Raw genomic sequence first — 25976 nt, forward strand, 5'->3', positions numbered from 1 at the left:
CTGCACAAATTTAGTGGCGTTGTGTATTTAAATTGACCCTCAGAATAGTAATTTTCACTGCAAGCCGCCGTTCAGTGTACAATGTGCAAAGCTTTTAGCGAACCATTTCATTACAATACACTTTATTGTAGCTGGTACACTGTATGGTGCAGGGATGGTTTTCACTAAACACCCTATGGTTAGTTTTTATCCGGGTATAGAACCAATTAGCTCTGTTAGCCAGGTTCTATATTAGACTATAGAACCGATTTAATGCCATTTTCACGACTTAATGGTTACTTGGGTTTAAATCCTTATCGTTTTCCCTCCTAATTCCGGCTCTGGGAGGTCATCATTTCAAAAAATGAGCTGCAACACATTTTTTCACAAACCATTCTATTTTATTTGTGCTACAAGTAGACAATTTCCAGACACAGATTCCACAAACGGTAACAAAAAAAAAAAAGCGATGAATACGCCATCAACAAAGTTATAGTCCTCTACTACTAAAATCTACTTGTAAATACGTCTTTTAAGGGCTATTTCATTTGCTCTATGCCCGGCGATTGTTTGTGCAATGCTATTGACTGGAATGAAGTTTACTATTTTCTTTGACCAGCAGAAGTTTACTAAATGCAGTAGATGGCACGATAGCTTTCAGACGAGATTATAGACAAAATGTATTCCACAGAATAATTAATTAGACAACAATTATTCGCTTAACATTACTACAACGCAAACAGAAAATTAAGAACGAAACATTGTTGGACAGCAGTAGATGCGCTTCATAAATTATTGTCTGTTGCACGATTTCTTCCTGTTCTGCGATCCATATTCTGCAATATATTCGACATGTCCTAAAATTTGTTGAGTAAATGCTCTAGCCTACAGTCAAACCCTGTAGCCGGAATCGGTCGGTCGAGGAAAATTACAAGCCCTTGTTGTAGTAAACGACCTTCAGTTCCGGGCGATCCTTACGGATCTTCTCGCGCAGATCACCCTCCAGGCTGTCCACGCTGATGGAAGCTTTCTGGCTGAACAGGGCGCAGCACAGCGGAGTCGCGAACGTCAGGCAGAAGCCACAGAACAGGATCTGGATGGGCGAGTTGGCCCACGGGATGCGCTTCAGCAAGCCCCGCTTGTCCAGGGAGTTCATCAGAACCGGGGTCAGTACTGTGGGTGAAAAGTTGATTTTGTTTAGTCATGGTAATATGTAGTAGATAATAGATCATATTGGTATCTTACCCATGCCTGGCATTGCCATAAGAATACGACTGAAGGTGACGGCAGCGATGCCTTCCTTGGCTGCACGTACCGATTGGCCAAGTTCTTTGCCATCGTCATCGATCAGGGTGACGCCATTTTGAAGTTCTCTGTAAATAGATATAAAATTCAAAAAATGAGAAAACTTTTTTTTTGTCAGAAAAAAAAGTTAAGTAGATTCAGCTAAATTCCAAAACAGATAACAATCGGACAACTACATGCACGATCAATCTGTTAGAGTGTAAGCGATGTGTTCCAGTTGCGGGTATGTGACAGAATCTGTCTTCGAAAAATGAATTCGAACATTGTCTGTGTCAAGGTCTGTGTTTATGTTTTTAATGTTGATGATGGTCAAGAAAATAGACGAATCTGAATGTGATAGTTGACTGGACGTATTTTACTTTACTCTGTTTCCACGATAATTCCCACACAATCGCACCTACCAGGATCTCGTCGATTACGATGAGAAACACTAGCGATGATAGGATACATAATATAGAGAGAGTGGTGGAAATTATTAATTTGCTCCAAGACGATACGGAGCGTGACAATATGGTCCACACAGGATCATCCGGCACGGAATCCTGTTTCTTGCTGTCGTCGGAGAGTTGCATCAACCTTCTCCTGTATCCTGTTAAGGATCACTTTGCAGAGGACTTTGTTGACGTTGATGGAAAGATGGTTTGCAATAAAGCCTTAGGGAAAACCTGGGGGCTGAGACCAAACATGACAAACTGGATTTAAGCAGCATTAGTCCGGCCAAAAGTTATATATGCTTCACTTGTATGGTGGCATAAAACAATCGAGGTAACCACTCAAAAGAAACTAAGCAAGCTTCAAAAACTTGCATGTATATCAATTACAGGAGGAGAAAATACGATTCGATACAATCGGCAAAGACCCACGCGACGAAATAAGGACTACGTTTGGAAACTTGGAACATGGAATTGTAAGTCACTAGGTTTCGCAGGATGTGACAGGATAATTTACGACGAACTACATCCCCGCAACTTCGACATCGTGACGTTGCAGGAACTTTGTTCGACTGGACAGAAAGTGTGGAAAAGCGGGCATCGAGCGGCTACCTTCTACCAAAGCTGTGACACCACCAATGAACTGGGAACAGGATTTATAGTGTTAGGCAAGATGCGACAACGTGTGATCGGGTGGCAGCCGATCAACGCAAGGATGTGCATCTTGAGAGTTAAGGTCCGTTTCTTCAACTACAGCATAATTAACGTCAACTGTCCACACGAAGGGAGACCTGATGACGAGAAAGAAGGGTTTTACGCGCAGTTAGAGCAAACATACGATGGTTGCTCGCCGCGTGACGTGAAAATCGTTGTCGGCGATATGAACGCGCAGGTAGGAAGGGAGGAAATGTACAGACCGGTAAACGGGCGAAACAGCCTGCACGCCGTATCGAATAATAACGGCCAGCGATGCGTAAACTTTGCAGCCTCACGTGGCATGGTAGTCCGAAGCACCTTCTTCCCTCGCAAAGCCACCTGGAGATCCCCCGACCATCAAACAGAAAATCAAATCGACCACGTTCTAATCGACGTTAAATTCTTCTCGGATATAACCAATGTCCGCACATACCGCAGTGCGAATATAGATTCGGATCACTACTTAGTCGCTGTATGCATGCGCTCAAAACTTTCGACAATTATCACCACGCGTCGAAGTCGAACGCCGCGGCTCAACATCGAGCAGCTGCATAACGTAGAAGTGGCTCAAGACTACGCGCAGCAGTTAGGAGTGGCCCTACCAACGGAAGAGCAGCTTGGCGCAGCTACACTTGAAGATGGCTGGAGAGACATCCGATCTGCCATATATAGTACCTCGGCTACAGCACTAGGCTTCGCGACTCCGAATCACAGAAACGACTGGTACGACGGCGAATGTGAACACACGGTTACAGAAGTTACACAGATTTGTGTACTACTAGATCAGCCTCACCGCTGTGTCAAATGTACACAGATACTTTTCCGGCTCCAGCGCTGGCATGAAAACAAAATTAACAATTATTTTTGCATTGATCGATACCTGATAATGCATGTCATCGTTCAGAGAAAATTAGTTATGAACTTTGCTCCCATACCCGCGCTAGAGCCAGAAAAGTGACTGTGTACATTTGACACAGGGGTGGAGGCTGATCTAGTAGTACACAAATCTGTGTACATTGTACACAAGCCTGTGTACATTGTACACAAGCCTGTGTTGTTTCATTTTAGGGTGCAGTTGAAAAACGAGAAGAATGCAGCATGGGCGAGAATGCTGCAACATCGTACGAGAGCGAATGTGGCACGTTACGAACAGGCGCGGAACAGGCAGAACTCAGTCTTCCGGACGAAGAAGCGCCAGCAGGAAGAACGAGATCGCGAAGGGATGGAAGAGCTGTACCGCGCTAAGGACATACGAAAGTTCTACGAGAAGCTGAACCGCTCGCGCAGATGCTTTCAAATCGGCGTATGATACAATCGATCGAGAACTGCTATGGCAGATTATGCACGAATACGGATTCCCGGATAAACTGACACGGTTGATCAAGGCGACGATGGATCGAGTGATGTGCGTAGTTCGAGTATCAGGGACACTCTTGAGTCCCTTCGAATCTCGCAGAGGGTTACGGCAAGGTGATGGTCTTTCGTGCTTGCTGTTCAACATTGCTTTAGAGGGTGTAATTAGGAGAGCGGAGATAAACACGAATGGAACGATTTTCACGAAGTCCGTTCAGCTGCTTGGTTTCGCTAATGATACTGATATTATGGCTCGTAAATTTGAGACGATGGGGGAAACGTACATCCGACTAAAGAGTGAAGCCAGACGAATAGGATTAGTCATTAATGTGTCGAAGACAAAGTACATGATGGCAAAGGGCTCCAGGGAGCAATTACCGCGCCCGTCACCCCGAATTTATATCGACGGTGATGAAATCGAGGCGGTTGAGGAATTCGTGTACTTGGGCTCACTGGAGACCGCCAACAACGACACCAGCAGAGAAATTCAGAGACGCATTGTGGCAGGAAATCGTGCTTACTTTGGACTCCGCAGAACTCTACGATCGAATAAAGTTCGCCGTAACACGAAGTTAACTATCTACAAAAAGCTGATTAGACCGGCTGTCCTCTATGGGCACGAAACATGGACCCTACGTGCAGAGGACCAACCAAGGTGTTGCGTACCATCTACGGCGGAGTGCAGATGGAAGACGGAACTAGGAGAAGGCGAATGAACCACGAGCTGCATCAGCTGTTGAGAGAACCAACCATCGTCCATACCGCGAAAATCTGGAGGCTACGGTGGGCGTGTCACGTCATCAGGATGTCGAATAGCAACCCGACTAAAATGGTTCTCGAGAGTCATCCGACCGGTACAAGAAGACGTGGAGCGCAGCGAGCTAGGTGGGTCGACCAAGTGGAGGACGATCTGAAGACCCTACGCAGAGTGCGGAACTGGAGACAAACAGCCATGGAGCGAGTGGAGTGGAGGCGGCTACTATCTACAACAGAGGCCACCCCGGCCTTAGCCTGATCGGTAAGTAAGTAAGTATATCAATTATAGGGGCAATGAAAAGCACACCATCGCGATGCATCGATGCATCGGTTGCATTAGATGCCTTTCACAATATGTTACCATTGCACCAATTTGTTCAACTGCAAGCGGCAAAAAGTGCCCTGCAGTTTCTGCGTCACAACAAACTGCTAGAAGGTTATCTAATAGGACATTTGAAGATCGTCAAAGACTTCAATTTAAACTCAAATACCGTCGTGCGGGGCTTCTTTATACACTTTTTAATGGTTTTTCAACTTTATGGCATTATAACTCCCAGAGTAGTGAATGGATTTCTACATTTTTTACACATAATAATTGTGAGTATGTATGTAGGATGCATGCAAAATTTGAACTAAATCCATCAATAAACAAAAAAGTTGCCCATACACCAATCGGAGACATCTCATATAGAACCAGAGGGGGGCTACTTTGGACATTCATAATTAAAACAAAACTGCAGTTAAAATTTCAGGTTTATTTAGAATACTACTTTGTACCGATTCTGTTGTATACTATAGCATAGATGATTTCAATAAATATATGCATTTTAGGTGGTTCTGTGCTACCTTTGATATTATGAGCAGCGTGATATTTTGATATAGACTTAAAGGCTTTCTGGGGTAATCAATCCTTTATTTAGGTGAAACGGTCATTTATAATGTGTATCGATACAAATATTCGATTGTATATGCTACGTCGATACTTCTTGCACGAATTGAGCAACCCTTTGAAATTTATGAACTGTAGAAACAATGCTTACAGAGCAAATGTTCTGATACGTTATGTATATTTTTATAATTTATTCGATGTTTTTTCGCCTCCTGACAAGCAATAAAGGGTTTGTTTGAAAAACAATTTCCACCAAATGAAGGGGAAAATATTGCGTCATAATAGTCCCAAAGACATCAAACAGATTTGAAACATATTTTACATTTCAAAAAACATATTCAAAAGTGTCCAAAGTAGCCCCGTATTTCAAAAGTAGCCCCGCACGACGGTATTAAAACAGTAGAGGATTTGATGATTACGAAGACCAACTATGACGTTCCCTTTAATATGGTTAAACCAAGACGCTATATTTGGGATTCTGGTGTGCCAAGCTTACGTCCAGGTTCTACTGTATTTTATACTGATGGGCCTAAGATGGGGGAAAATACTGGTGCTGGAGTTTTTGGCCCAGTATAAGTAAAGCTATACCAATGGGATGTAGTCCCATTGTGTTTCAAGCAGAGATTCAAGCCATATTAGAGTGTGCTAATACTTGCCTGAGGAGAAATTACAGATTTCCAAGAATATGCATCTTCTCAGACAGTCAATCAGCAATAACTGCGCTAAGGGGTCGTCCATAAATGACGTAGCATTTTAGGGGAGGGGGGAGTCCCTGGAATTGCTATGAACCATGTATTAGGTATGGGAACTTCGTCATTTATGGACGGCCCCTAAGGGCATTCACGTGCCAATTCAAGCTAGTGTGGGAATGCATTCTTTCTCTGAAGCAGTTGGCCAGTAGGAACGAAGTAACATTATACTGGGTGGCAGGCCATTGTAGAATTCAGGGAAATGAAAAGGCCGACAATCTAGCCAGACAGGGTGCAGCATCAAGCTTCGTATGCCCTGAACCCCGTTCAGGAGCTGGTGTCTACTACCTATAAGGGTTTCGTGGTTGCCAAAGTAGCTGTTATGTGCCTCCGCGGTGGCCGATCGAGCAGTTCACGCAGATGCTGGACCGTGCTAACTAGGCGAAGGCCGGTGGTAATAGCGGGTGACTTTAATGCCTGGGCCGTGGAATGGGGAAGCCGTTTCACGAACTAGCGGGGTCAGATCCTGCTAGAAACACTGGCCATCTTAGATGTCGACTTGGCTAATGTCGGTACCAAAAGTACCTATAGTCGAAACGGAGCGGAGTCAATTATTGACGTGACCTTTTGTAGTCCTGGCTTAACAAGTAGTTCGAACTGGAGAGTACATGATAGCTACACTCACAGCGACCACCTGGCGGTTCGCTACAGTAACGACTACAACAACAGCAGGCAGCGGGTAGAAGAAGTGGCGACTAGGCCAAGGCCAAACCCTCGCAGGTGGAAGACATCATACTTCGACGAAGTGGTATTTGGGGAAGCGCTCCGCTGTGAGCGAAACTTACTCGGTTTAGACGGCGATGAGCTGGTAGCGGTGCTCTCACGTGCGTGTGATGCGACCATGCCTAGGCGAGTCCACCCTAGAAATGGGAGGCCACCGGCTTACTGGTGGACCGACGCGATTGCGGACCTGCGCCGCGCCTGCCTACGGGCTAGGCGGCGGATGCAGCGAGCACGATCAGAGGAAGAGCGAAACGAACGGCGGGTGGTGTTCGCTGCTGCAAAAGCCTCGCTGAAGACCGAGATAAGAGCAAGCAAAAAGGCCTGCTTTGAGGGTCTCTGTCAGAGTGCCAATGTGAACCCGTGGGGTGACGCCTACAGGATCGTTATGGCCAAGACGAGAGGTGTAATGGCTCCTACAGAGCAATCTCCAGAGATGTTGGAGGGGATCGTCGAGGGGCTTTTTCCGCGTCATGATCCTAGTCCTTAGCCTCCTATCATAGGACAGCCGTGGACTGGGGCTGGCAATGAGGAGAGGGTCACCGATGTGGAACTTGCAGGGATAGCAAAGTCCTTTAGCGTAGGTAAGGTTCCAGGTCCGGACGCAGTTCCGAACCTGGCCTTAAAAGTAGCTATTGCAGAGGCTCCCGTCCCGAGATGTTCAGGTCTGCTATGCAGAAATGCCTGGACGAGGGAGTTTTCCCAGAAGCTTGGAAGAGGCAGAGCCTGGTACTATTGCCAAAAACGGGGAAACCACCTGGAGACCCGTCGGCATATAGACCAATATGCTTGATAGACACGGCGGGGAAGGTGCTCGAAAAGATCATCCTCAATAGAATGTTGAGGTTCACCGAGGGCTAAAATGGTCTTTCGAGTAACCAGTACGGCTTCCGGAAGGGGAGGTCCACCGTAGACGCTATCTTGTCGGCTACAAAAACCGCAGAGAAAGCACTCGAGCCTAAGAGGAGGGGAATTCGTTTTTGTGCGGTAGTGACTCTGGATGTAAGGAATGTGTTTAATAGCGCCAGCTGGTCTGATATTGCCGTCTGGGGATACCGGGGTACCTGTAAAAGATTCTCGAAAGTTACTATCAGAATCGAGTACTAGTTTACGACACGGAGGTGGGTTGGAAGTGATTTCACATAACCTCAGGAGTCCCGCAAGGTTCCATCCTGGGTCCGGTGCTATGGAATGTCATGTGCGACGAGGTGTTGAGGTTAGAGTACTCAGTGGGAGTGGAGATTGTCGGATTTACCCACGACATTACGTTAGAAGTCTACAATGAAACGATCGAGGAGGTGAAGTTGACTACCGACCACTCGATCAAGGTTGTGGAGGTGTGGATGCGGTCCAGGAAACTGGAGCTGGGTCACCACAAGACTGAGGTGACGGTTGTTAACAACCCGAAGTCGGAGCAGCAGGTGGAGATCAGTGTAGGTGAGTGCTCTATCCTGTCAAAGCGCTCCGTTAAACACTTGGGCGTGATTATCGATGATAAGCTTACCTTCGGTAGCCACGTCGATTATGCCTGTAAAAGAACCTCCACAGCTATTGCGGCACTGTTCCGGATGATGTCCAATAGCTCTGCGGTGTACGCCAGTAAGTGCAAGCTTCTGGGTGTTGCTACGTTCATACCTAGGCCCTGCGTGGGGCACTGCGCTAAGTGCCGAATGCTACTGACGGAAGCTGGAAAGTACTTACAGGCTTATGTGCCTGAGGGTTGCGAACCGGCTTATGTGCCTGAGGAGGCACCGTACCGTGTCACACGACGCTTTCTGCGTCATTACAGGTATGGTGCCTATCGGCATCCTCATCAGTGAGAACATGGAGTGCTTTCAAATGCGCGGCACAAGAGGCATACACAGGACTGCCAGAATGGTCTCTATGGTCAAACGGCAGCGCGCGTGGGACAGTTCCACCAAAGGAAGGTGGACCCATAGGTTGATACCGAGGGTAGATAGTTGGACCAATATGCGCCATGGGGAAGTTACATTCCATTTACCACAGGTCCTTTCAAGTCATGGTTGCTTCCGACAGTATCTACACCGTTTCGGGCATGCGGATTCTTCCGAATGCCCAATGTGCAATGGTTTAGAGGAAACGGCGGAACACGTTTTGTTCGTGTGCCCGCGTATTCGCACAATGCGTGACCGCATGCTTGCCACATGCGGGGAGGACACAACTCCGGACAATTTGGTCCAGAGGAGTGTAGGGATGAGGTTAGCTGAAACGCCGTTTCAACGGATATCACCCATATCGTCTGGGAGCTACAAAGTAGGGAGCGCGTGGCCTCAGAGAATGGCTAGTTCAGATGCGGTACAAGAGGTGGTCCAGGGGTTCGGAGTCGGCTTTGTAGGTCATAACGGTGCCCTGCGGTCGAGATCGACAGCGATTAAGTGGCCGCGGAGAGGAAGTCCCGGTAACGGTGCTGTCGTGGCGTCGGTCTACTGGGTTGGATCCGAGCCCTCGGTTGGAAAGGAGTCCCCGGTAAGGGTCGGGGTAGGCGAGACCCTGCTGTCTGCAACCTTCGGGTGCATCCGATAGGGCCTGAAGGATAGAGATACCATTCCTTTGCGGGCAGGTCAGATCGGGTTGCACGTGGGCATCAGTTCTTGAAGTCTGCTAAGCAGTTGGGCGCGGGCGGGGTTGACCCTGCCCGCCTTCCAAGGACAAAGGGAGTGGTGAGGATCACTCGGGAAACTGGCTAAGCGCCAGCATGCTACCGTGACGGACTCTCCAAAGCGAGTCATCGATGTTCATTGCTGCAGGCTACGCAGCTAACCTTGAGGGTGCGATGTGCACTAGCCCTTCTTTGAAGCAATGCTTTCTTGATGGTTCCGGAGAGATGAAACGTTTGGCAACCATAAGAATGTGTTTTAGTCGGTCGAGGAGAGAGTAGTCCTGGCTTTTACTATTGTTGTAGAAGACGGCCTTAACCCCTAACTACCTTAACTTTAACCCCTACCCTATCGTTCCTGTTAGGGTCCCAACAAACATTTTTACTGCATAAGAGTGGAACAAACCACTCTTCAGCAAACTTTAGCTTAAGAAACTGCTATTCAGTTAGTTCTGTTTCTTGGGGTGTCTGTTGAGCAGATTTTTCCTCTATGGTTTAGAAAAAAAAAAGGCCCAGAACCATTCTGTGGAGTTCTTGAGTGTGCTCTTAGGACGAAACTAAAAATATGGGAAATGTCTATGGTAGAAACCAGTTGGAATGCCACGGATACATCCAGACTTGCAAATAGATTTATAACACCTAGTGCAACAAAAGCCAGGACCATACTAAATCTAAACAAGGAAGACCTGAGGGTAATAACGGTCACTGCCCCAGTAGGTACCATCTACACAAGATTGGAAAAATCCAATCATCTGAGTGTCTTTTTTGCCAAGGTGAAATCGAAACCGCTGAACATTTACTCTGCAGCTGTGGAGAGCTGTCCAATCAAAGGTTGTCAATATTTGGAAAAGGGTTAATAGAGTCCTTGGAAGTTTGGCAAAGTAATACTAACAGGGTAATAGACTTTATAAAACGAGTTATGCCTAGTTGGGATCGAGTGCTATATCAACCAATGTTCATCACAGCTCAATTGTGTCAGGATAATCGATTAGCACCCAAATTAATATGGGTTATACCACAATATTCCTAAATAATGGACGCAGTGGTTAAAAGGCTCTACAGATGAGAAAAAAACCTTGAACTTTGCTTTGCAGTGAAATGGCCTTCGCTGTCATCGAGGTTATGCCCACTGATAACAGTTAAAACCGCGGTCAGTGCTAACAGGGCCCACGAGCGTTAACAGTTAAGAATTTATTTACTCAGCGATTGCAGGCGAAGCGAAAGCTGATCGTTGATTATTTACTGATAATGATGCAGTAATGTAACATGAGAAGCTATATAAATCAACTACTAAAGGACCCACTATACGTGACACTCATTTAGCCAAAGAATAGCTATTTGCTCTTGTTCCATTATCCACAAAACATCATCCAATATTGCGTCGGATAGTTTCTTGTTATAAATGCTTACAAAAATCCATCTATTTTCAGGATTTACTGGTTTTGTATCTCTCTCTACACCCAAATCACATGCAAGTGAGCGTACTAGTCGTCAGAAGCAGTCAGCTGAGCTGCAGATCCAAAAATCAAAGTCGCATTTAAGGCAGCGGCGACACGCACGCAGGCATGCTAAACCGCGCGTCACGCTCAATATGTGTCACAAATGGCGCGTTATTTTTGCACCAGTTTTTTTGTGTTTTTTTCGCGCGCGCGCGCGCTCACAAACATTCCTTGCATAATCTTTTGGGATTTATCGGCGAACACGTGACGCCAGAGACGAGCCCTCTTTCTGCTCGCATTTAGATCCAGTTGAGACGCAATGTCCCTCTATATCTATGTATGTACATGTATATAAAATACTCACTGCATTCGCATCAGCGGGATGTTGATACAATTCGCGGCGGCCACGGCTGCCAGCGGCACAAGCCGTCCAACAAGTGGCGGTGCATTCTGAAATTAAGAAGAAACATATGTGGTTAATCGTCTCCGTGAACTTCGTGAGCTTCGAGAACATTTCCCATTAAACACTTACCCTCACCATTCGGTTGAGCGAGAGGGCAGTCACCAGGGCGCCACCGGTGGCCATGCAGTACGACGTCAGCAGCTGTTCCTGGCTGATGGGGGACTTCCCAGACCGGTTGGTGTAGTTGACCAGGGCGTTGAACGACTGATTGATCCACTGCCAGAAGATGACGGCCGGCGTCGACTTGTAGAAGGTCATCATGCACCCGGTGATGGTCATGTTCATCGGGACCTGGGCGGACATGCGGCCGACGAGCAGCATCTTCTCGCCGGTGTCCGGATGGAATGCACTGTCGTACAGGTACTTGGCGGCCCACAGCTCGTCCACCGACGTGACGTCCGGGACCGGTTTGCCGGCGCTGGAAGTATGGAAAGTAAATAAATTAGTTACCAAGTTAGTTAAAACATGATTTGCGACAAATATATTATATTAGTAGGTAAGTATCACTTAGGTACTCTGTACTCCAGTGGTTTTCAACCTTTTTCAGTCCGTGTACCCCTTTTGAATTTTCTCCAAAATTCATTCCCCCCTTCATCGAACAGTTTCAATACCGTAAAATAGGGTATCTTTGATAATGCGGGTAACTTTGATAGTGCGACAGGCATGATATAGTTTATCTTATAACTATGATTCCTTCAACCAGTTAAAAAAGGCAAATGTAGATGAAAACTATACATATGAAAGTCCATCTTAAGTGTATTTTCATTAAAACCGAGTTTATACTTAACTTTTTGGGCAAAAAATAAAAATTGATGATATTTCTATCATTTGTCAACCCCTTCAAACAATCAGAATTTTTTTTTCAATTGATGGCCTCTTATTCTCGGTAGATCCATCATAGTAGATTCCAAATCAGGCCTTGAATCTCTTAACGAAGTGCGTTTTTACAAACTGGACTCAATTTTGTGAATTTTCATTTTGCAGCATTTGGTGGGGCAATGAGAGCGCAAGTCATTCCAAAGCCGATGATAAGGAGGGGTAATGACTGAATAGTATTTGCTGACCACATAAACGCCATGGGATAGGAAAAGGGTATTTTGGTGTGGGATTAGGGTGTTGGTACAGACTAGACAATATCAATGCTATTCAGATGCAAAATAATTTTAAGGCTCAATAATGAATCGCATACCTTCCAAAATCAAAAAACAATAATCCACAAAATGCCAAGCAAGTCATAGAAAAAAAAGCGCCCGATTGTTTATTTTGTCAATTATAACAAACAGAAACTTTAACCTTCTTCGACTCGCCAGTCACCCCGGAAAAAACGTCCCTTCAGTTCTGGAAAATAAATTATCCCCAATTAAGGACAAGGTATTTGGAGTACATAGCTCAAATTTTCTAGAGCACCGTTTCTGAGAACCGTTAAACGGATTTAAATGAAAATGCATCACCCTGTTGACAATCACTGGGCAACTAGTATGATGCATTTTCAGCCATATCCGTTAAACGGTTCCAAAAAAAAACGGTGCTCTAGAAATTTTGAGCTATGTACTCCATATACCTTGTTTTTTAAGCCTTTAATCGAATTATCCGCGTGGTCTTGTAGTACCCCTACTAGGTAAGAATCAGTCATTGCCATACATATTAAATGCTAGACATGACCCCATGGATAGCATTTGCATATGTAAAAGCTTTGCTGATGTGACGTTCCTATTAGGCAATTCTCTCATCTCATGTTTGTCTTTAAAACCTTGTCAAGCTTAGAAAATTGAGGTTAATAAACAATACATTACAAGGTTCGAATTCCCATATAATGAGATCATTCATTCGCACTACAACACCATAGGAGATAATATCACATTGGCTGTTGGATTTCGAAAGCCTCGGAAAATATTACAAACCTTCAATGGCATTCCCATACACTAACCCACATTGCCCATTCAGGGGTCTGACTGGGCCTATTACCCTCCCTCAGTTTGTAATATTCTCACCAACTTGGAATTATAATTTCCCGGCACATAAATGACTTCGACAAATGTTCGATATACTATGCAGCAGCATGATCAGTATAACTATATCAGACGACTTGAAGATCTGATTTTTACAGAATTGTTTGCCATTGATTATACATTCAGCTATTCCAATCATTACTGCAAAGCACATCGGCCACATGCCTGATATCAAAGCTTCCTGGAAGATATAATCCAAGCCCAGGGACAAACTGGACTCAATTTTGTGAATTGGGACATAAATCTCCATACACCGATAAAGGCCTAAAAGTATGCAATTCCCTTTTGATTTCATGTAGTTATATCTGATGTGTTCTAAATTTGTTAATAAAACATTAAAAACAACCAAAAAAAGAGAACTCACCATGAATAACATGTAATCATATCATAACGGTACATTAGAAATATAGTTTTACATAGATAATGATTTTTGGTAGCAAAACTAACTGTTTTTTACGCTCAGTACTCCACAAACTTAATCTAATATTTTCCACAAGGCTTCTCTAAACATGTTCATACTCGTAAGATTTTATTCTGTGATTATTTTCAATGATTTGGTGTGTTTTTCAGGGCACTATCAAAGTTACCCCAAAATGAAAATTTGATTCTCGCTCATATGAAAAATTAAAAGTCATTCAAATTATTTAAAATTATCGGATCTTTCAATTGCAATTGATAACACCGTTCAACACTAAATTTTGTTATGGGATAAGAAAATAAAAGAACAGGAGTTTGAGACCCTAGAAGTGTCATAGTGAAAAATTTTTTGAAAAATATTGAACCGGGCCTTCACAGTTCAAAACCGGAGTTTGTATGGAGAACTTGGGGTGTTCAATTGATATGCGCATTAGAACGCGCTGTACATATATTTAGGCATTAGACAATAACGAAATTAACCCAAATACCGAAAACGCCTAAAAATTTGCACGGCATGTTCTAATGCACATATCAATTGAACACCCCAAGTTCTCCATACGAACTCCGGTTTTGAACTGTGAAGGCTCGGTTCAATATTTTTTTAAAAATCTTTCACTATGACACTTCTAGGGTCCCAAACCCCTGTTTTTTTCTCTCATCCCATAACACCAAATTTTGTAAAATTTTGTCGAGCAGTGTAACTGATAGGGTAGTGGAGGTATTTTGGACCGGGCAGGTATTTTGGCCCACCTAGGGAGTTTTATGATATTTATCACATAATCTCTACTAAATCTTGGTACATTTTTATTGGAACTCGAAAAGTATTCAACTGTGGAGCGGACCTGGTGTGATGGTTAGAACACTTGACCATCACGCCGAGGACCTAGGATCAAATCCCACTCCCGACAAACTCGCAAAATGTGAGTTCTTCCTTCGGAAGGGAAGTGAAGCGTGGGTCCCGAGATGAACTAGCCAAGGGCTAAAAATCTCGTTAATAAAGATATATAAAAAAAGTATTCAACTATGTGATGACTTTTATTCTGGATGTCAGTTAAATATGCTGTTCAGTATCAAAAATAGAGAAAATGTTTACACTTCCAAAACAAAGAAGGTGACAAATTTGTAGACGGCTTCGAAGAGGTATTAAATTTTACAAATAAATATTTATTTCATGTAAATGTAGTTAGGGCCTTGTAAGAACTCAAAATAAACTTTTCTCAACCTTGGTGGAGCGATAATATTTACTAAAATGGTGGTTTGAGGTATAGCCAAAATATGTTCAACATAATCAGATGTGGACATATTTTGGACCACCTGTCAGATCCATCTCTACAGTTCCTTCTAAAGGGAGAAAATATTCATGTCAATGTAATGTACTCTAAAAACAGATAAATAGAATAAGTTGGGACCTCCCGTGATCTGAGTTGTTATACGTTTCTTTTACAATGAGATTGTTGTGGGTTAGATTTGTTCTAACTTTAAAATTTGTTTAACTTTAAAATTTTGATTCGATTTGAGTCTTAACAACTTTTCGACAAGCTGAAATTTTCAGGTTTTCAGTCATCCAGTTTAGAAAAGTTGTCCTTCTCGGCAATTAGTTGATGACTGAGACATTGTGTTATCTAATGTATGTTTGACAAATTACGTATCATTCAAATTACTTTATTTTTGATGGCCTTTCCACTCAATACAATATGTGTGAAACGCCCTTATTTTTAGCAAAATCACTAGACTTTCACACTTTAATATGAAGCGTTACGTAATTTATGCATGGGGATTGACGTCATGCATCATAAATACACGTTTTGCGTAACCTTTTTTTTATGAAACATCGTACTACAATGCATTAAAACTTACAATTGCAACAAAATTTAATCTTTTTTACCGTTACGTAATTTTTAAACGTTCCCTGCCTCAAAAAAAGAATAGAAAAGATGTAAACTTCACGTTATTTTAACTATGTAAAATTTTTGCTGAGGTGGCTTTCATTTCATCAATCAATTGAAGTTTAATTTGGTGGGTCAAAATATGTGCACTTGGTGGTCCAAAATAGAAGCCCGAGATTCTTCGGGAGTTTTGATATTTCTTATATTTACTACAACAATTTTGAGTCCTGTTTGGCCTTTTTCGACAGAAAACATGTTGCTCTACGTAATGCCTACTGAAATTATCCATATTTTGAAGTGAGAACCTTCTTTTTTCGCTGGATTGTTCATCCACTTCCTACAGGGTGCGGCAGGAAAAAATGCGAAAAGTTCAAGGCACTATTACACGCTAAATATGGGATATATATGACTATTTTTTCATGACAGTGAATCAGTCAATGTCTATATTCTAGCACTGCAAAATAAAAATGAACATATTTGATGTTTAACATGTGAAAATGTAAGCCTAATTAGCGGGTATCAATAAACTGCGCGCCCAATGGTCATTAAACAAAGTGACTATAACGGTAAAAAATAGCTTAAATTCGATGAACAACCAGACCACACTGATCCAGAGCCATGTAGTTTCAAATACTAGATGAAATAAGTACATACATGTATGATGATATTGTAGAGAAAAATAAATATTTTGTTTTATCAGATACGAAATTTAGCGACCTGTGTACTTTTCTGCGTTTTGAAAATTTTTGATTGTCTTCTGCTTCAGGCGCCGCCCTGCAAAGGTTAGTAACCAAAATGGGAAAATTTTTAAAAAACTTTTCAGAAAACTAGCCTATTAGCGATCATGGAACGTTGACACATATAGGGGTAACGTCAAATGGACGAAAAAAAAAGGATTGAAGTTGAAAAACACTTTCGCATTTTTTCCTGCCGCATACTGTAAAGGGGTCCAAAATACCTCCCTTACCCTACCCCAGTACTTGTTATAAAAAATTGAAACTAGGGGAAATACTGTTACATGGAAAAATATTTAGAAAATTTGCTGAAAAACTATCAAAGTTACCCTATTTTACGGTACTACAGTTGATGTGAAAATTTTATTTGAAAATGATTTTATTTTTAGTCATCGACAAGCACACTTTTCTGACTTGGAAATCAATGCAAAACTGGCGCTTGTACATTTTAGCTAGTAATTTATTCTTTGGAACTGTCGTAGAAAAAGCACAAGTTGGTGCGTATGGTTGAAAGGAAAGAACGAATTTCTAGCAACTCACTGATTGGGATTTTGTAAGCTCGCTAGAGCATCTGAAGCAATGTTGCCCACAGGTTTTTTTTTAAGTAGGTATTCATTACAAATCCTTGGCAAACCTTTTATTTCAATTATAAAAAAAAATCAATAATTTCAGAGGATTTTAATGCGAGGATTTCGAAAAAAATCTAAATATTCTCAAAAAATCTTGCATGTGCATGTGCATGTGGTATCTTTCTATATATATAAAAATGCAGTGGCATACGTGGGACCGCGCATAACTTGCGAACGGATGGTCCGATTCGGATCGTTTAAGTTTTGTTCAGTTAGATTTCACCCAAGGAAGGTTTATGAGGCAAAAAACATGGAAAAATTGAGAGTTTTTGAAAATCGATCTTCCATACATTTTGTGACCGGGGGCTTGGTCTTGGATAGAAACATAAAACGTCAAAAAACGCAGTAGGCAAGACAAAGTTTGCCGGGGGCAGCTAGTTTATAGTATAATTACATCCCAAGTAACCGAAAGTTCCGCTTCCCATGGCAAAATGCACTTTCAAGTTCCGCGAAGTTCAGATAAAGTTCCAAATGGAACTTTCTGGCTGCTTAAGAGGTTAACGATGAGCCTTGCTGGAACTTCGGTCACAAGTTCCGGCAAGGCTCATTGTTAGCCTCTTAAGCAGCCAGAAAGTTACATTCGGAACTTTATCTGAACTTCGCTGAACTTTGAAGCTGCTTAAGATGCTACTCGGAACTTTGTCGGAACTTTCAAGGTTTCAAGTTCATAGAAGTTCAGTTCATTAGCATTGTGTTTCAATGAAGATTAAATTTATTTCTTTTACAGAAAACAACTATTAAAGAATACACGAATAAAGGACAAATATGAATTTATTAAATCGATGAATAGTAGACTTGAGCAAAAAAAAATGCCGCCCATCGGATTCGAACCGATAGTCGCTGCGTGAGAACCCTACGCGATTGAGTGAACAGCAGCTAAAGTCTGACTTGAATCGATTTTCTGTCGGCAGCTAGTTTTGCACATTTGTACAGTAGTGAAGTAAGCTAGACATTGTCAAGTGTCTTCAGCAGCGCAGCGGTAAGTCGGCCAGCTATCACGCAGGAGGATCCAGTTCAAATCTACATAGCAGCGACATGTGTGAAAATATAATTATCAGTAGCAATTTCCAGACATGAATCACAAACCCACGAACAGGGTTGTGATTCTGGAAAACACATTTTTGTTTCTGCATAAATTTTGTCAAAGTTCTGTCAGAAGCTGCTTAGAAGGCTATCCAGTGTGCTTATGTGAACTTTCAAGTTCCAAAATTACTTAAAAATGAAGCTGCTTAGAAGGCTAATGAGCAACCTCGAACGAGCTGCTTAGCTTATAAAGTACCCTTTTATCTGAACTTTTGGTTACTTGGGATAATACAATGTGATGCATAATTGATCGGACAAACGGGAGTACTGGCACTTGTGCCTAGCTATTTAGCACTGTAGTTGGAGGAAATGCCTATGCAGAACCCGTAGCTTACGGGAAGGTAAGCCCAGTTTCCTGGGTTAGTGGGTTGATGTCAGGCCTTGCGAGCCAGCCATAAAAAGACAAGCACTGAAAAATCAACAAGAGAAGCAGAATACGAAACGATGGCGACTAGCACAGTGACGAAAAGAGACTTGTGATTGGAAGCTCGGTACGTGGAACGGCACATCTCTCAACTTCATCGGGAGCACTCGCATACTCGCCGATCTACTGAAGGAATTGTAGCGCTGCAGGAGGTGTGTTGGACAGGATCTATGGTGCGAACGTTTAGAGGTCTACTAGAGATGCGGCAACACATGTGAGCTGGGAACCGCTTTTATAGAGATGGGCAACATGCAGAGGCGTGTGATCGGTTGGTGGCTGATCGACGAATGAATGTGCAGGTTGAGAATCAAGGGCCGATTCTTCAGCATCAGCATAATAAACGTGCACATCCCACACTCCGGAAGCACTGATGATGACAAGGACGCATTTTACGCGCAGCTCGAACGCGAGTACGACCGCTGCCCAAACCACGACGTCAAGATCATCATAGGAGATTTAAACGCTCAGGTAGGCCAGGAGGAGGAATTCAGACCGACGATTGGTAAGTTCAGCGCCCATCAGCAGACGAACGAAAACGGCCTACGACTCATTGATTTCGCAAAACCAAAAATATGGCCATATGTAGCACCTTTTTCCAACACAGCCTCCCTTATCGTTACACCAGGAGATCACCACAGCAGACGGAATCTCAAATCGACCACGTTCTGATTGACGAACGGCACTTCTCCGACATTATCGACGTCAAGACCTATCGTGGCACCTGACGGGTTATGGTCAAACTGCGCCCAAAACTTTCCGTCATCAACAATGCAATGTACGGAACCGACGACCGCCACGGTACAAACTAGGACAACTAAAATAACCGGATGTCGCCTCGGCATACGCGCAAAATCTCGTGGAACGAAATCGACGAAACGAATGCCACAGTGGGGAAAAACCGACCCAAAAAGGCACCTAATTATTGCGGCTGATTGCGATCTTTGAAGTGATTTTTTTTCCGAATGGAAAAATGCCAAGGAATCGATTGGTGATAGTTTCATCCACCGGAATTGATTGTAAGTGTCCATTTTGTCCCATTTTCCCCTAAAAAAACACTGTTTTTCTGAATTAAATAATCGTTTCAACTGATTGCGGCTAACCAACCAATTTTTTATTGATGTAGAATTGACAGGTGCATTCTATGGGGCATACCTCGATCTGTGTCTTTGACTGGAAGTGCCCATTTTGCCTCATTTTCCCCTAAAAATACTGTTTTTTTGGATTAAAAAATAGTTTCAACTGATTGCGGCTAACCAACCATTTTTTTCTTGATGTAGAATTGACAGGAGCATTCTATGGGACACACCTTGATTTAGGGCATTGAATGAAAGTGCCCATTTTGCCTCATTTTCCCCTAAAATACAGTTTCTGAATTAAACATTAGTTTCAACTGATTGCTGCTTACCTACCATTTTTTTATGTAGAATTGACAGGTACATTTCATGAGGCACACCTCGACCCGTGTCATTGACTGGAAGTGCTCATATTGCCCCATTTTCCCCTATAAATACTGTTTTTCTGGATTAAAAATTAGTTTTAACTAATTGCGGCTAACCAATCATTTTCAATCTGATTTAGTATTAACCGGCGCATACTTTGGGACGCACCTTGATCTGTGTCTTTGACTGAAAGTACCCATTTTGCCCCATTTTCCCCTAAAAATACTATTTTTCTGAATTAAAGAAATGTTTCAACTGATTGTGGCTCACCAATCGATTTTTACTTGATGTAGAATTAACCGGCGCATATTTTGGGGCACACCTCGTTCTATGTCTTTGAGTGGTGGTGCCTATTTTGCTCCATGTTCACCTAAACTACGGGTTTTCTGGATTTAAAAATAGTTTCAATTGATTGCAACCAATATTTTTTCCTGAAATAGAATCGACCTATGCATATTATGGGATACACCTCGTGCTATGCATTAGTCTGAAATTGCCCATTTCACTCCATTTTCCCCTAAAATACTGTTTTTTCTGGGTTAAAAAGTTCGTTCCAACTAACTAAAACAGTGTTCTAGGGGAAAATAGGACAATATGACCACCTCCAATCAATGACACAAAGTTTGTCTGGCAATATGCACTGATCAATTCTACATGAGGAAAAACTTGTATTGTTAGCTTAAATTAGTTGAAATTGTCTCTCAAACGAGAAAAACAGTGTTTTAGGGAGAAAGGGGAAAAATGGGCACTTCTACTCAATGCCTCAAAACAAGTTGTGCCTCATATAATGCATCGATTAATTTCACATTAGGAAAAAAATTGCTTGGTTAACCGCAATTAGTTGGAACTAATTAGGCGAAAATAGGGCGAAACGGACAATTTCAGTCTAACGAATAGCGCGAGGTGTATCCCATAGTATGCATAGGTCGATTCTACATCAGGAAAAAAATATTGATTAGTTGCAATCAATTGAAACTATTTTTAAATCCAGAAAATCCGTAGTTTAGGGGAAAATGGAGCAAAATGGGCACCACCATCCAAAGACACAGAACGAGGTGCACCTTAAAGTATGCGCCGGTTAATTCTACATCAAGTAAAAATTGATTGATTGGCCGCAATCAGTTGATACAATTGTTTAATCCAGAAAAACAGTATTTTAGGGGAAAATGGGTAAAAATGGGCACTTCCAGTCAATGATACGGATCGAGGTGAGCCTCAAAAATGTACCTGTCAATTCTACATCAAGAAAAAAATGGTAGGTATGCAGCAATCAGTTGATACTAATTTTTAATTCAGAAAAAACCGTATTTTTAGGGGAAAATGAGGCAAAATGGACACTTCCAGTCAATGACATATATCGAGGTGCACCCCAAAGTATGCGCCGGTTAATTCTAAATCAGGTAAAAATTAGTTGGTTGGCCGCAATCTGTTGAAACCATTTTTTTATTCAGAAAAACAGTATTTTAGGGGAAAATGAGCCAAAATGGGCACTTTCAGTCAATGACACAAATCAAGGTGTGTCCCATAGAATTCTCCTGTCAATTCTACATCTAGGAAAAAATGATTGGTTAGCCACAATCAGTTGAAACTATTTTTTAATCCAGAAAAACAGTATTTTTAGGGGAAAATGAAGCAAAATGGGCATTTCCAGTCAAAGACACAGGTCGAGGTATGCCCCATAGAATGCACCTGTCAATTCTACATCAATAAAAAATTGGTTGGTTAGCCGCAATCAGTTGAAACGATTATTTAATTCAGAAAAACAGTGTTTTTTAGGGGAAAATGGGACAAAATGGACACTTACACTCAATTCCGGTGGATGAAACTATCACCAATCGATTCCTTGGCATTTTTCCATTCGGAAAAGTCGGGCTTCAAAGATCGCAATCAGCCGCAATAATTAGGTGCCTTTTTGGGTCGGTTTTTCCCCACTGTGGAATGGTTCGACGAGGAATGCAGAACGGTTTTGGAGGAGAAGAACGCAGCGTGGGCGGTAATGCTACAGTAAGCAGTGGCGTAGCCAGAAATTGTCCATGGGAGGGGTTTTCAACCTACAATGATGCTTTTTTTTTTTAATTGGCCAGTGGCAGCAAGGGACCCGACAGAACGTTGAACGTTATAAACAGAAGCGGAAGCACCAGACCCGCCTCTTTTGGGAGAAAAAGGCCGCCTGGAAGAAGCGGAATGCGAAGAAAAACTGCTGTGCCGTTCCCAAGCAACACGGAAGTTCTACCAGAAGTTCAACGCATCTCGCAACGGCTTCGTGCCGCGAGCTGAAATGTGCAGGGATAAGGACGGAGACCTCTTGACGGAAGGATGTGAGGTGATCGAAAGGTGGTAGCAGCACTTCGATCAGCACCTGAATGGCGTGGATAACGTAGGCACGGGAGTCCACGGCAACGCAGGAAACGATGATGCCAGTGCAGCGGAGGACGGAAATGAACCAATTCCCACGCTGAGGGAAGTTAAGGATGCCATTCATCAGCTCTAAACCAACAACTGTCAAGGATGGTATGGCCACCTGTCTGCACCGGCTGATAGTCAGGATCTGGGAAACTGAACAGTTACCGGAGGAGTAGAAGGAAGGGATAATCTGCCCCATTCACAAGAAAGGCGACCATTTGGAATGTGAGAACTTCAGGGCGATCACTATTTTGAATGCTGCCTACAAAGTGCTATCCCAGATCATCTTCCGTCGCCTTCATCTAAAACGAATAAGTTCGTCGAAAGTTATCAAGCCGGCTTCATCGACGGCCGGTTGACAACGGACCAGATCTTCACCGTACGGCAAATCCTCCAGAAATGCCGTGAACACCAGGTCCCATGTCCCAACGCGCCACCTGTTCATCGACTTCAAAGCGTTTTCGACCGCGTTGAGCTATGGAGAATGGACGAAACGGCTTTCCTGGGAAGCTGACTAGACCGACTAGACTGATTAAAGCAATGCACATTAAGCAAAATCAAGCCCAAAGGTGAAAAAAAAAAAATAATAACTTTCTTAATACAAGACCCTATGTACAGTGACCCCACACCGATGAATCACCTTAATTGTTGCACACTATTTATGAATCACCATGTTGATCAAATGGAGTGTTCCATAAACTGTGGTCATTTTTGCCGATTCATAAATTGTGGGGTCACTGTAACCATTGATGGCTTATTCGAAAGCAAATTTTCTCAATAATTGGTTGGTGGATGATTCATGTACGGGCGACTACTCTGAAGCGAGTTATAGAGCCCGATTTACCCCAGTTCCGTCATTAATGAACTTGTATTTAAAAGTCATTAAAATGATGGAATTTTAGGGTATTGTGGGGTAAATTAGGCAATGGTATATTTTCAAGGTAAAAATTCATTTTTTATTTTTATTAAAGATTTTTTACGTGACAATAACTAAATAAATGATCGAATACACATGGATTATTTCTGAAGAGACTATTTTTGGCGAGTTTGATCTCAAAGTATTGGAAATATTTGAGTTTTCACGCATACAAATATGAGTAGTTCTCATCCTAATATCACCGATTCCAAACATTTCCAAACGATGAGTCATTACTTATATACTTATATACTACTACTTATAAAGATAATATCCATACAAGTTCATTAATGACGGAACTGGGGTAAAACGGGCTCTATAACTCGCTTCAGAGTAGTTGCCCGTACATGAATCATCCACCAACCAATTCTTGAGAAAATTTGCTTTCGAATAAGCCATCGATGGTCACATAGGGTCTTGTATTAAGAAAGTTATTAATTTTTTCCACCTTTGGGCTTGATTTTGCCCAATGTGCAATGACGGACGGTGTGCAAAACTCCGTAAGGTTTTCGGGTGAACTATCCAGTTCATTCGAATCTCGCCGAGGACTGCGAACTGAAATTCCTGATTGGACTTCTAGAGGAATTGCTGAAGGAACATAACAACAAATCTTTGAAGAAACTCCTCCTTAACTGATCTCTGAAGGACCTCTCATGGGAATCCCTGAAGGATCTTCTGGACTGATGGATCTCCTGAAGGTATTCCCGAATCATCCTGAAAGAATGTTTGAAGAACTCCTTAAGTTGTCCCTGAAGGTACTCCTGTCGGAATACCTGACAGACCTTCTCCTAGAAACGCCTAGAGGCATCCTTGAATCCTCCTGGTTGACTCTGAAGGAACTACTAGAGACATCTCTAAAGTAACGTATGGAGAAATTCCAGATTGGAATTTTAAAGGAATCTTTAAAGGAATTTTAAGAGGAATCTTTGAATGAAACTTGTGGATATCCCAGATTTTTTTTAAATAATTGATCGTTGTTTCCATCGATAATTATATTGCATTTGTGAAGCAGATTTTGTAATTCATTTTGTAACTTCTAAAAATCTAAATGCAGTGGCATACGTGGGACCGCGCATAACTTGCGAACGGAAGGTCCGATTTTGATCGTCTCAGTTTCGTTCTGTAAGTTTTCGCTCACGGAAAATTTATGAGGCGAAAAACATGGAAAAATTGAGAGTTTTAGAAGATCAAGCTTCCATACATTTTGTGACCGGAGACTTGGTCTTGGATAGAAACTTGAAACTTCAAAAAACGCAGTAGGCAAGACAAAGTTTGCCGGGTACGTACAACTAGTTTTAATAAAAATTGCATGCATGGAGGCGTTGAAAAAAAATTGATGCAATAAATAGTGAAGCGTTAGCAATTATTCCAGAACCTCTGCCATGTTTCTTGCAAAGGTAATAGATTCTTGAAACATGACTTTTCATTGATTTTTGCTTTTAGAATGTGATCATCTTCATCTCGCGATAGACTACCAAAAAATATTACTTTATCGCCTATAGAACCCTGCTCATTAACCTATCAAGACAATTCACTCACCGATAATCCTTGACGATTCGCGCGGCACGGTCCAGCTGCTCCTCGGTGGCGAACACATTCAGCGGGTTGGTTACGATCAAAAAGTGCTTAGCTCGGTTCAAGTAGGTACTCTGGTCGTATCGAGGCTCGTCCAGATTGACGCGAGGTAGATTCATTGTTGGTTGATTTTTTGTTATTCTAACTTCTTGCCTAAATTAAAATAAGCCTACTTTGAGTAGTAGCTATCTTACTGAGAAATTGATTGAATTTCGGTTGCACAGATTTCTAATCGGTATTAGGTACCGGACCGAATGAACACCACTCAGCAAAATCGGCAGTGTATAATGAATTCAACCTTTTCCACTTTAGGTGTTCTTATTCTTCCACAATCGAAACTGCACAGCTATGCAATTTAAATAATTTCCTGCTGGAACTTGTGAACACGAACACACTGTAGACACTATCGAGGTAGAACCCTCAACCCTGGATTATTCAATCCAAGTAATGGATTATATAATGACGACGACTACCACCAGGCCCGGTTGTGTCCAGAATAAGGATCCCCTCGAGCGAACGAACCCGAACGAACGAAAACTAAGCCTGCTTTGGTTGCAGTAATATCACCGACTGAGGAGGCTGAGATGGATTCACTTGTCGTTTCGCGCTCCGGTAACCAAGAGCCTACTGATTTTTCGGTAGACTCGCCGCGACGATTGAATGACGATTATGAGCTCATATGAGCAGCTGATAAGAGGTGGACAGTCTCTCGGAGTTTTGTTAAGTGCGAAAGATTATCAGCTTATTAATATGTTATTCAAATGGTCCAGAAGAGGAGAGATGAGCTATAGGTACGTGCACACTTTTCGTGAATGATAAGACTATCTGCTATTGAATTATATGTAATTGACTGTCTGTCTGTTTGAGAATTGATTCAGTTATGAGATTTTTTTTCGCAGTAGAAAGACTATACACATCAACCTTGACGAAGATTTGACACTGACTGTTCCCAGTTAGTTTGTCGGGAATGAACCTATTTTTGACACTCTTTTATTTGTATGATAAAACGAGTATTGGCATGAATTTCTTCTACAACCGAGAAAACTCCCACGCAAAACCATGTG

The 25976-nt window shown here is 42.5% G+C and overlaps 1 protein-coding gene across 1 annotated transcript; it reads right to left on the reverse strand.

Moving 5' to 3' along the window:
- Positions 1-358: 358 nt before the first annotated feature.
- LOC109411874 (sideroflexin-1-3) lies at positions 359-25862 on the reverse strand. The gene is made up of 5 exons (XM_019685499.3): positions 24877-25862; positions 11467-11815; positions 11299-11384; positions 1225-1352; positions 359-1152 (listed from the first exon to the last, which is right to left on the reverse strand). Exons 1-5 carry the CDS (start codon positions 25029-25031, stop codon positions 908-910), a joined length of 963 nt encoding a protein of 320 aa, XP_019541044.3. The 5' UTR covers positions 25032-25862; the 3' UTR covers positions 359-907.
- Positions 25863-25976: the final 114 nt, after the last annotated feature.

Source organism: Aedes albopictus, chromosome 1, assembly GCF_035046485.1.
Source record: "Aedes albopictus strain Foshan chromosome 1, AalbF5, whole genome shotgun sequence".
In the NCBI taxonomy this organism is placed as follows: Eukaryota; Metazoa; Arthropoda; class Insecta; order Diptera; family Culicidae; genus Aedes; species Aedes albopictus.